The sequence below is a fragment of the Electrona antarctica genome (assembly GCF_951216825.1).
Source record: "Electrona antarctica genome assembly, chromosome: 17".
Taxonomy (NCBI): Eukaryota; Metazoa; Chordata; class Actinopteri; order Myctophiformes; family Myctophidae; genus Electrona; species Electrona antarctica.
Window position 1 is genome coordinate 43,856,875 of NC_136798.1, and position 12,935 is coordinate 43,869,809.

Below are 12,935 nucleotides of genomic sequence, written 5' to 3' on the forward strand. Positions count from 1 at the left end.
AGGTCATTGGGGTCGTCTGGTTTCATGATTCACATGATTCATGGTGATTCACGTGGCATGTTCAGGATCTTCCTGAGGGTCAAAAAACGCATATTGTATAAATAGTTAGATTCAAGTCAATGATCTACTGTACAGACAGTACATGCTTCAGGTGGTTGTAAACATTCTGCTCTGTGTATTTTACCCTCAGGAACCCTCTGTGTGTGTGTGTGTGTGTGTGTGTGTGTGTGTGTGTGTGTGTGTGTGTGTGTGTGTGTGTGTGTGTGTGTGTGTGTGTGCAAACTTTTGTGCGTCACATGTGATGCTTTTAACGGTCAAGTCAGGCTGGAATAACGAAGGGGACCGCGGCCACTTCGAGTTGTGAATATGATGTCTCGGGGCCTGTCGGACGTGCTTGACTGCCGTGCAACAATGCCAGACACACCGCTTGTGAGCTATGACAATTTCCCGGTGGATTGTCCTGTCCTTTTGGTTGAGTTTTGTTGAGTTTTTCAAACTAACCGAAACAAAAAGGGAAGCTGGAGGTACCTTCACTAAAAACGCCGGGACAACGCTCCACACGTCCCAAACTCTTCTCCCTTCTGGCTCCAAAACTATGGAATGCACTTCCCATCACAGTCAGAACTGCAGCCTCACTCCCAATCTTCCGCCGTAGTCTGAAAACCCACCTCTTCAGACTCCACCATGGCCCGTAGCACTTGCCCTAGCCTAGCCCCTTAGATAGCACATTATGTAGACTTAGATTGTATTTTAAACAGACTTATAGCTTGTTACGTAGACAGCTCTAGAATTGCATTTTATGTAGTCATAGCACTTTATAGTACACATGTATAATAAACTACTTTTTTATATATGTGATGTATGCCATGCTTTTGTTATTGCTTAATGTAAATCGCTCTGGATTAAGAGCGTCTGCTAAATGCCTAAATTGTAAATTGTAAAAATATTAGCACTTAAACATGTGCTAATCTGCATAACCACTAGAGGGCGATGCGAGCCAAGGCATCTCAGTTATGTGACAGACCAGGTGAATAAACAACCCATGTTGCAACCAGAACACTCACATCTTATTGTTATTGTTGTATGAAGTAAATAACATACTTAACCAATTAAACCCTGGAAAACTAAAACTTTGTTTTGTTTTTTTAAACCAAGGTTCATGTTTTAGGTTGTTATTAGAGAAAGTAAAAGATGAGTGTTATTTTTATTATTATTAGGCCTATTTATTTATTTTTCATTTGCTGCTTTCTTTCGTTTTTGCGATTTTTAGCTATTTTTGATAGCGGGGGCATTTGAAGTGGCTAAATATGTGACCATATTTGACTGAGGGGCTGCTATCGTGCAGCCTCCAGCTTTTCAGAGGAGAAAAACTGAATTCATACATTTTGTATCCAAAATGAGTTAATAGCACAGGCAGACTCTTCACATAGCCTACTACTAGAGCATGTCCGAAATAAATATCAGAGCTGTAAATATAAAATAAATGCTTAAACATGTAGCTAGATGTAATGTTAGAGTCCACAGAAGTGAATCTTTCATGCCTGTTTTCTCAACTTGCTGTTTTCTGCAAGAGATTACTCTACTATAAGCCATATCTCCAAAACTGGTGGGTCAAACTGAACAAACAATATGTCCATTTGAAGCTATGATTCCCTGCATGAAAAAACGAAAATTTAAAAAAGGGGCGCTCTTATCATCGTACATCATCATGACGTAAAATTGACTGTCTATTTGCTCAGACGTAACATTCTCCATTCATTGTCAATGGGAATTTAATGTTTGTGTAGGACACAGTGTGGACAAACACCAAAAAACTGGATATAGGAGGGGCTAGCTCCCCTCAAAAATCAATGACTTAGCCTCGGTCAGAAACTATACGTCTTTTTTACACAATTTTACGGCAATTTCTTTATTATTATTTACTATAGTCCTACTGACCCCAGTCAATTACATCTGGCCACAAAAGATCATCGATTGAATGTGAAGGGGGAGGTGACAAACTCTCATAAGATGCAATGGAAAAGTTCTAACTGCACTCACATGTAAAAATGCACCATCATACTTCCAGATGCTGTTTTCTCCCAGTGTGGAGGAAGAATGATTAGGATTTTTATTGTGATCTCACTCTTGAAATAATCCATTGGTTTCTGTTGTGTGTGAACAATAATAGCAATTCAAAGCAGTTGTCCTCAAAACCACACCTACATTCGCTGTCATAAGAACGGGAGGTGCACTCATGATCACGGCAGCAGAGCCTGTTTGTGCATGGGTGCACGCACGGCTGCAGCCCATCAAGTATAATTAATGCTTCATCCCCGGATGTGCGCTGTTGATCTTCATATATGGAGATGGTCATATATGGTGGTGTGATGTGTCACGAGGCGTGACCATATATGGAGGCATGGGGTGACTAACGGATGGACAGACGGACGGAAGGGAGATGCAGGTTTTCATTGGTAGCCTACACCATACCGTTAGTCACCCACGCCTCCATATATGGTCACGCCTCGTGACATCACGTCTCCATATATGGTCACGCCTCGTGACATCACGTGACATCATGGAAAGACTTAGAGCTCCAATATATCACGCCTCGTGCCACGTCACGCCACCATATATGGCCATATCCATATATGAAGATCACAACACTGACCTATCTAACCCTGGAGAGGAGTGGATCATCACCTAGATCTGCATGTATGGAGCCGGCCAGCAACTCTACATCTGACCTCAAACCCTAAACCTTTAGATCTCCATATATGGAGCTGACCTGTTCGGACATGTCAGAACAGGTCCATCCCCACCTGTCCTTCCTGTTCTGACATTCCATATGTTGATCTGTCCTCATCAAACCCTGTACACTCAAGACACGTACTTTCCATATATAGCCAGTACAGAATTCATTCCATGTTCAACCAGGAGTCTTCCATCAAACCCAGGCGGATGTGTGCACGCGGTCTTACTGGTAATAAAGAAATTGCCGTAAAATTTGGTAAACAAAAAAAGAAAATATTTAGCAACTTGTTCAAAAGCCCCCTGTCAAAAATAGCTAAAACCCCTAAAACAATCAAATGAAAAATAAAAATCACACTCTAATAACAACCTAAAACATGAACCTTGGTTGAAAAAACCCCCATCTAAAGTTGTCCTTTAATCCGGACAACTATGTTTATGTAATTTTCATAATGCTGTTGATGTTTGAGGTGGGTGGGTCTTTCAGTAGGCCTTCATGATGCCCACATCCCTGGTGTTTTTCTACAGGCAGGTGTCCGGTGAATTCCACCCGGGTTTAGTGATAGTGTTTTTTTTTTCTCCCTGAAAAACCGAGGCTAGTGTGGCTAGTGTGATAGAGAAAAATCCCATACACCCACAATGGTCCTTTTCTTTTTTCTTTCACTGGACCATTCTCACATGGAATGGGTGGACCAAAGTTCTCAGCTCCATTTGTTTTTATATTTAAAAAAATAATATGCACCTTTATTGCACAGCCTTTTTATGAAATGTTGTACTGTGTTTGCATGTTTTTGATAGTTATTGTATTTTTACTGCTATTTTATTTTATTGTTACCTGTAGTCTGTGAAGCACTTTGTAAACTTGTTTTTGGAAAGGTGCTATATAAATAAAGTTATTATTATTATTTTCACAAAATAGAGAGTGGGTTGGTCTGGTTATGTTTGTGTGAGATGCATGATTATATTGGGCTTCTGAAGTACATGATTATATTAGTAATACAGGAAACAGGAATACCCCCATCATATTATTTCATTGTATTATTCCAATACATGTTTAGTTGGTTACAAGTTACATTATTCTGTGAACTGGTTGAGTTGTTTTGCATGATTATACATTTACTGAAGCTGTGAAACAGTTTATCATTCTTGGTTTGCACTACAATGAATGAGTGATGCTTATTTTGGGACTGGCAATCGTTTGGGCAGCTAAACACTTTCTGTGCAGGCACTACTTGGACAGCAGGGGTCCTGTTTGTTCAGATAGGACCAGAGATTGTTTACAACGAGTTGCTAATGTGCCTTTGTCTGTGTGTTTTCAGGTGAGAAATGGACGGTGAGATAAAGTGTGTAAATAAGATGAATGTGTAAACGGAGAAGAGAAGCAAATGTGTGTGTGTGAAATGCAAAGGCTCGCAACTCGATTTTGTAATGTATTCGGCAGGCAGGACATACAAGTATGAAACTTGAAAAAGACCAACACCGGTCGGAACGTTGTATGTCCTGCCTGCTGTGATTGTGAATAAATACTTGGAGCATTACAAAAGTGAGTTGCGAGCCTTTGCTTTTCTTCATGATATCTGTTGGTTTAACAGTTTGGCTCAGCACCAGGATCGGAGGATGTGCGCTGTTCTATTTTATTCTGAACGCACATGAGTGCATGGTCATTAGAAATGCTTACCTGCCAATATACTGACAATGACGTTCTGGGTTGGGTTAAGACTAGCCCCTCTTGGAACCCTCGTAAAAGGTTTCTGACATTTGGATGTTTACCTTTTACGGAGGGTCCCTTCTCAGTTGTCGCCCGCAACATGGCGATTCTGGGATACACACGGACTTGGCCTCGCATATGTTCTTGCTGCGCTATTTGAGTGGTGGTTATATGTTAGCCCCTCTTGGAACCCTCGTAAAAGGTTTCTGACATTTGGATGTTTACCTTTTACGGAGGGTCCCTTCTCAGTTGTCGCCCGCAACATGGCGATTCTGGTATACACACGGACTTGGCCTCGCATATGTCCTTGCTGCGCTATTTGAGTGATGGTTATATGTCTCTAAAGAAGCATATATCTGCAATAGGAGACAACGGAGACAACCGAACCCCCCGCGAATGGTGCAGAAGCCGTTACGTATTTTTAATCTTTGTCAGACCGTTTTGGCAGCTCTGAAATTCTCCCTGCCTCACTTCCCATGTCCCGCCTCCCGAGCGGTGGCTGGCTAGCTGTTACTGCCTCTGATTGGCCGACCGCATACATGCAGGATGTTTTTCAGAGCTGCCAAAACGGTCTGACAAAGATTAAAAATACGTAACGGCTTCTGCACCGTTCGCGGGGGGTTCAGTTGTCTCCGTTGTCTCCTATTGCAGATATATGCTTCTTTAGAGACATATAACCATCACTCAAATAGCGCAGCAAGGACATATGCGAGGCCAAGTCCGTGTGTATCCCAGAATCGCCATGTTGCGGGCGACAGCTGAAAAGGGACCCTCCGTAAAAGGTAAACATCCAAATGTCAGAAACCTTTTACGAGGGTTCCGAGAGGGGCTAGTTATATGTCTCTAAAGAAGCATATAAGAGCTATAGGAGACAACGGAGACAACCGAACCCCCCGCGAACGGTGCAGAAGCCGTTAAGTATTTTTAATCTTTGTCAGACCGTTTTGGCAGCTCTGAAAAACATCCTGCATGTATGCGGTCGGCCAATCAGAGGCAGTAACAGCTAGCCAGCCACCGCTCGGGAGGCGGGACATGGGAAGTGAGGAAGGGAGAATTTCAGAGCTGCCAAAACGGTCTGACAAAGATTAAAAATACGTAACAGCTTCTGCACCATTCCCTGGGGGTTTGGTTGTCTCCGTTGTCTACTATAGCTCTTATATGCTTCTTTAGAGACATATAACCACCACTCAAATAGCGCAGCAAGAACATATGCGAGGCCAAGTCCGTGTGTATCCCAGAATCGCCATGTTGCGGGCGACAACTGAGAAGGAACACTCCGTAAAAGGTAAACATCCAAATGTCAGAAACCTTTTACGAGGGTTCCGAGAGGGGCTAGGTTAAGGTAGCTTGGGATGAATGAGAGATGTGAATGTGGGTTGTGTAACGTGATTTAATTATGGTTAGTAGCCAGAGTAATGTAATGCAGCTGATATATTTCGTTTTTGAGAGTGTTATTTTGTAATACTGTGAGGTGAAAACGTTTAAGTCATGTTGTGGTTTCTGTACACTGTTTACAAGTAAATGAGTATTACTGCTATTGCATATATAGGCTACCAACTGAATGCACCTTATTGATATTACTGTTCAGATAGGACCAGAGAGTGCAACGAGTTGCTAATGTGCCTTTGTCTGTGTTTTTTACAGATAAATAAACCCCTTTATATTCCTGCACACTGGAAAAGTGTGTAACATTTGCACTGTTCTGTCCAGTGTGGGAGAGTTCAGTCAGAAAGCGGAGCAGAAGACAGTCAAGTCATGGCCATATTGACCTCACGACCACAACATGTCAGCGAGTAAAGTCACATCCCAGACGGTAAAAGCGGGCCTCAAATGTGGACCGTCAGAGTGGACCGAAGAAGGAGATGAGCAATTTGGGCTTTTTAAAAGAGCGATGTCGTCCGACAGCTTTTCAGCAGCTGCGTCAGAGAAGGAACAGATCTACCAGAGAGTCATACTGAAGCGGCCTGTGATAAAGTTACACAGAATAGAGAAGGGACAGATCTACCAGGCAGCCATGCTGAAGCAGCCTGTGATAAAGTTACACAGAATAGGTACAGTATGTGCATGTTTTCATGTCACTTTGATTTAATCTTCAACCGAAGTGTGTGTGTGTGTGTGTGTGTGTGTGTGTGTGTGTGTGTGTGTGTGTGTGTGTGTGTGTGTGTGTGTGTGTGTGTGTGTGTGTGTGTGTGTGTGTGTGTGTGTGTGTGTGTGTGTGTGTGTGTGTGTGTGTGTGTGTGTGCGTGCCATTAGTTAAGCATGCCCTTGGCTTTTTTGGACAAAGATCTCTATGTGCCCTGTGTGTGTGCGTGTCAGAGGCAGAGCATGAGCAACATGGAGCAGATGGAAAAACTTGCTCTTCTCTCCAGATGGCTTTTGTCCCACTCACTCGTGGGATTTTAGCTGTTTTTGACAGTGGCGGGGGCATTCGAGCATGGGGCTAAATATGTATTTTTTCACAATTTTATAGCGATTTATTTTTTTATTATTTACTATAGTCCTACTAGACCCCAATAAATCCTGCCACAAAAGATCACAGGATCTATTGAACGTGTCAAACTGAGATATTGAGCCTTTGACACACAGGGTGGCTTCCCCCAGTAGGCTACCTTCACATTCAGTAGATCCTGTGATCTTCTGTGGCCAGATGTAATTTATTGAGGTCTAGTAGGACTATAGTAAATTTTAAAAAAAACAATCGATATAAAAAATCCATAAAACGAAAGAAAGCAGCAAATGAAAAAAAAAATAACACTCATCTTTTACTTTCTCTAATAACAACCTAAAAAGCCTACTGTAAAAAAAGAAATAATAACAAACTGCTGATGAACAACTGAATGATAGGCAACAAGTCTGAACAGTTACACTACATAGAATTATCATTTTGTTTTACAAAAGTCAATAAATTATGCCATTCACATCTAAAAAACTAGTTGGCTCCAGAAACCTGTCGGCAATTTTCCATGCGGTCACGGACGGTACCCACTGTGCCAATATTCCCAAAACAAATACATTTATTGATGTGTTCACCAATCATGTATACAAAATCAACCACTTTGCAAATTGAGAAATTGCAACAATATTTCATTGTTTATCGCCTCGAATGTCCCTGTGGGTGTTTCTATGTTGGCAGAACCAAGCGTAGATTTAAGGACGGACTGGGAGAACACAAAACGGCTATTCGCACAAACAATCCCAACTACTCGATGGCTGTCCATTATCATGAAAAAGGGCACGGGAGCCCCTCCTCTCTGAAAGCTACAGCAATTGAAGCTATCCCAACATCGCGGCGTCAGAGGTAGTGATAGACTTAACAAACTTCTCCAAAGAGAAACTTTAAAATAGTAACTTTAAAAGCCACAATGTTTCCTGGCCTGAATGATGAAGTCGATTTCCTGCCTTTTCTCTGATGGTCCTGCGTTTTCTCTGTGATTTGCGTTACTGTTTAAATGTGTCGATATAAATATTTACTTTATTCTTTTTGCATTTGTTTTTCCCAATAATTGTTTTTTACTTTTCACTTGGTGCTGGTCACTTTGGGTGTTTTGTTATTTTTATATATATTATATATATGTTTTTATTGAACATCCTATGATGTGTAATCAAAATTAAATGTATTTGCCAACGAAATAATATAACTAAAATTAAATAATTTATATGCCAATGAAATAATAATGATGTAATGACATGATTGGATCACACCCACCACCTGGCTGTATTTTGACTAATTAGCCAAGAAGGTAGATAGACCTAACCTGACTCCGCCAGATGGGGCAGCAGAGAGTACACTGGGTTCCCCCCTCCTGCTCCCATCTGGGAACTCTCAGGCAGACTAGATGCTCCGGCCACAAAACGGCCTGGCCAATCAGCGGCAGCTAGAGGCGGGATCAAGGCAGCACTGTGTATGCCTTGATCCCGCCTCTAGCTGCCGCTGATTGACCTTTTGGTCGAAACGCGTAGGTCCTGTTATTTATTTGAATAAATAGATGATTAATCATTAAAATAGCATTATATAGCTCTGTCCCCCAATCGCACTCAAGCCCGTTACAGAAGTCATTCTCCCCTCCATAACAATAATGAACTGGCCCTTTAGTGACATCACCAACAGGAAGTAACATTCCACTATGCCACTTCCTGTTATAAGCCCTTTTGGGGTTTTTTGGCACTTCCAGCACATCATGTATGTAACTAATCTTGTTTCTTATTGAAATATTTGCTTTCTGAATTTATTTTATTTTACCATATTGTTGTTATGTACATATGTGCAAATAAACTAAACTAACTTAATACAGAAACCGGCACACCTTATTTTACAATGTTTTAGAGTAATTTATACTCACATGTGGTCGTAAAGCATAACAGCTCAACTCCGTTACATGGAATACAATTATTTGTGAAAATTATGTTTGATATTTCAACAATATATCTGATTTCCTAATCTCATGCATGCCATGTGGTCTCCTCTTAATCACCACAGGTGGAGTAGTAGCCATTTTGAGTAAAACATCTCAACTCTGTTATAACAGGGTTGACACAACCCCGTTATTATATTGTTCTATATGAAATACATAAAAATGTTAATTGAATGCCTGAGATGGGAAATTATGTTTTTCTGATAGCTAAAGATGTCCTTAATATTGTGGGGTATTCAGAAAACAAAAAAGGCCACATCGTACCGGTTTCGGGAATGACTCATTTGTTAACATACTGTAGGCTAAAGCTTACCTCGGAGTTAGACGAATTCAGACGAGGGTGAACAAAACTGTCGTCTTTTTTGTTTATCTTCCCCATGGCTCTGAGCTCAGCTGCAGTGCCAGCCAGAGAGCAGAGCGGAGAGAGGATGAAGTTGAGTGCTTCTACCGACAGGTGGAAGTAGAATTGGAGTTAAGAGGTATCCTCCCGACAGAGGCAATATGTTAATGACGTTTAGAAGATTTAGAACACTTACCTGGGGGTCTTTATGAGTGTAATGCGTGGTTTTAGATACTTTAGACTTCAGCAGTGTCCTAAAGTCTAAGCTCCTCTTACTGAGACAACATGTAGTCAAGAAAGGAAGTGAGACCAGTGTCTGTGACACCATGGACACTGCTAAAATCTAAAATATCTAAAACGACATAAATCGTCTAGACATCATTAACATATTTTTTGTTTTTGCAAAAAAGGGTGAATTGTCCATTTTTAAGTAAAGAATGCATTCCTTTGGCGAGAGAGAGAGAGAGAGATTTTATTCATGTTCATGTGTTTTCCTCTCCTCATTCTCCATTCCAGATGTTTCCCAAATGTTTCCTGCCCAACTCAAACATATCTACAGCAGAAGTAGACATCTCAACCAACGCCAGATAATTCATACAGGAGAGAAGCCCTACACCTGTGACCAGTGTGGAGCTAGGTTCAGCACGAAAGGAAATCTCAAACTACACCAGAGAATTCACACAGGAGAGAAGCCCTACGCCTGTCACCAGTGTGGGACCAGGTTCAGCCGGGGCAGTACTCTCAAACGACACCAGATAATTCATGCTGGAGAGAAGCCCTACACCTGTTACCAATGTGGGATAAGTTTCAGGCAGAGCATGGCGCTCAAACAACACCAGATAATTCACACAGGAGAGAAGCCCTACACCTGTCACCAGTGTGGGACTAGGTTCAGCCAGAGCAGTCATCTAAGAAATCACCAGATAATTCATAGAGGACAGAAACCATACCAATGTGACCAGTGTGGGACCAGGTGCAGAACGAGCAGTCATCTCAAAATTCACCAGCGAATTCATACAGGAGAGAAGCCCTACGCCTGTGACCAGTGTGGGAAACGGTTCAGTGAAAATAGTACTCTCAAACTTCACCAGAGAATTCACACAGGAGAGAAGCCCTACGCCTGTGACCAGTGTGGGACCAGGTTCAGAAGGAGCAGTCATCTCAAAATTCACCAGCGAATTCATACAGGAGAGAAGCCCTACACCTGTGACCAGTGTGGGAAACGGTTCAGTGAAAATAGTACTCTCAAACTTCACCAGAGAATTCACACAGGAGAGAAGCCCTACGCCTGTGACCAGTGTGGGACCAGGTTCAGAAGGAGCAGTCATCTCAAAATTCACCAGCGAATTCATACAGGAGAGAAGCCCTACGCCTGTGACCAGTGTGGGAAACGCTTCAGTGAAAATAGTACTCTCAAACTTCACCAGAGAATTCACACAGGAGAGAAGCCCTACGCCTGTGACCAGTGTGGGACTAGGTTCAGCCAGTACAGTGTTTTCAAACGTCACCAGATAATTCACACAGGAGAGAAGCCCTATGCCTGTGACCAGTGTGGGAAACGGTTTAGCCTGGACAGTAATCGCAAATGTCACCAGAGAATTCACACAGGAGAGAAGCCCTACGCCTGTGACCAGTGTGAGAAACGGTTCAGCATGAGCAGTCATCTCAAAGTTCACCAGATAATTCATACAGGAGAGAAGCCCTACGCCTGTGACCAGTGTGAGAAACAGTTCAGCATGAGCAGTCATCTCAAAGTTCACCAGAGAATTCATACAGGAGTGAAGCCCTACACCTGTCACCAGTGTGGGACTAGGTTCAGCCGGCGCAGTACATTCAAACTTCACCAGAGAATTCACACAGGAGAGAAGCCTTATGCCTGTGACCAGTGTGGGACTAGGTTCAGCCGAAGCAGTCATCTCAAAGTTCACCAGAGAATTCATACAGGAGAGAAGCCCTACGCCTGTGACCAATGTGGGAAACGGTTCAGTGAAAGTAGAACTCTCAAAGTTCACCAGAGAATTCATACAGGAGAGAAGCCCTACGCCTGTGACCAGTGTGGAACTAGGTTCAGCCAAAGCAGTAATCTTAAAAGTCACCAGAGAACTCATGACTCTCTAAAGATGTAGTCAGAGCCGCTAACACTGGCGAAGCTGATCTACAAGCTCCCTCGTGACACGTTGTGAACTTGCAGATCAGCTATTTGCGCTGGTTAAAACAACATTCTGAGTGTACAGTAAAGGTGTTTGCATACTGCTGCGTCTTTTTTTCAGATAGAGCAGAGGAAAGAACGGCGCATCCGGAATTCGCTCTGATATTCGGGTCCAAAGATGCAGCAGTGTGCAAGCTCCTTAAATGTATTAAATATGTTTTAGCCACGGTACATTATTTATATTTGATTTGGTCAATAAATAGGTTAAATCAAAAAATGTAATTTGGATTACATTTCAATGTAACAATGTTAAATGCCAAAAACAATGTGACAATTATTGATGTGACAACGAAACAAGTAAAATGATGGTACAACGCCACTTAAAGCCTAGCTCTGGTCCATAGCCCTTATGCATTTTTCTGCCTTGCATTAAGGCTATGCACTGATGGATTCTAGCGCTCTGATGAAAGCCTCTCCTCTTTTATGAAAATGAAAATAACGCTTTAACCTACTCATCAATACAAAGACGGGTTATTAGAAAGCCTACTTTCCTTAGTGGACGCACTCTGAGCCCCCGACCACACGTATAAAATTCACTTTTTGGCCAGAAAGTGATTTTCTTTCACCGGAAGGAAGATCTTGTCTGAGATTTTTCTCTTGGCAATATCAGTAGAGGGCGCAGTGGAGTAACTAAAAGTATTTTTTCCCGGTGAAAATAAAATCCCTTTCTGGCCAAAAAGTGCATTTTATACGTGTGGTGGGGGGGCTCAGAGTGCGTCCACTAAGGAGTAGGCTTTCAAATTACACAAGCTGCCTTTGTATTGGTGAGTAGGTGAAATGTTCTTTTTATTTTCATAAAAGCAGTGGTGTGCTGTGGATTTTTTAACTAGTAGGGCTGTATTTTAATGACGTCACCTGCACGCGCATGCATGTGCACATAGCCACTCAGCTCGTACTAGTTATATGATGGAAAGAAAATATTGTTTTTTATTTTTGTTTCAATTAATTATTTTCCTTTTAGTTTTATATAAAATCCCATTGCATTGTATACTCAACCTGCCTTACATTATTTTGCTTTCAAAACCGTGGTTTTAAAACAATCACAAGTTCCAACAACGGTCAGGGATAACCATGTGAGTTTCAGGTTATGAGCTTATCAGTAGGCCCTAGTATTTAGTAAATGAACAGTAGGCTAAATGGAAAGAAACCTTTGTAAATAAACCAAAGCTTTGAGCTTCAGCCTAAGCCATTTCGATCAACCAGAAATACATTTGGATGTACAGTATAATGTTTATGAAACATGTTGATGATCGAAAAAACTAAACTAAACGTTATTTCACTTAAAGCTGCTATAAGCAATACTATGTCAAAATGTTAATGACCTTTTAATTTTTTGGTATTCAGACAGCCAGCAATTAGAATGCTCCCCAAATGTAGTCTCTGTGACACATCTAGGGGCCGCAATCTGCATTCAAAGATTAGAACATGAGTAGAACATGTCAGGGAGGGACTAGTGGAGAAGAGATCCAGTAGAACTAAAAGACAAGTGTTTTTGTATGTTTGTGTAGTCCCCAGCCGTGACCCGACCCACAA

General features: G+C 41.8%; 1 protein-coding gene across 1 annotated transcript; it reads left to right on the top strand.

Moving 5' to 3' along the window:
• Positions 1-4,008: 4,008 nt before the first annotated feature.
• On the top strand, positions 4,009-12,397 carry LOC306940400 (uncharacterized protein). Its single transcript, XM_079525458.1, has 3 exons — positions 4,009-4,052; positions 6,086-6,492; positions 9,710-12,397. Exons 2-3 carry the CDS (start codon positions 6,225-6,227, stop codon positions 11,317-11,319), a joined length of 1,878 nt encoding a protein of 625 aa, XP_079381584.1. The 5' UTR covers positions 4,009-4,052; positions 6,086-6,224; the 3' UTR covers positions 11,320-12,397.
• Positions 12,398-12,935: the final 538 nt, after the last annotated feature.

Excerpts from the sequence above, each read along its gene's own strand:
- LOC306940400 (XM_079525458.1), top strand. The coding sequence starts at position 6,225 with ATGTCAGCGAGTAAAGTCACATCCCAGACGGTAAAAGCGGGCCTCAAA. Across the intron at positions 6,493-9,709 it reads GATAAAGTTACACAGAATAG|ATGTTTCCCAAATGTTTCCT; the intron begins GTACAGTATGTG and ends TCTCCATTCCAG.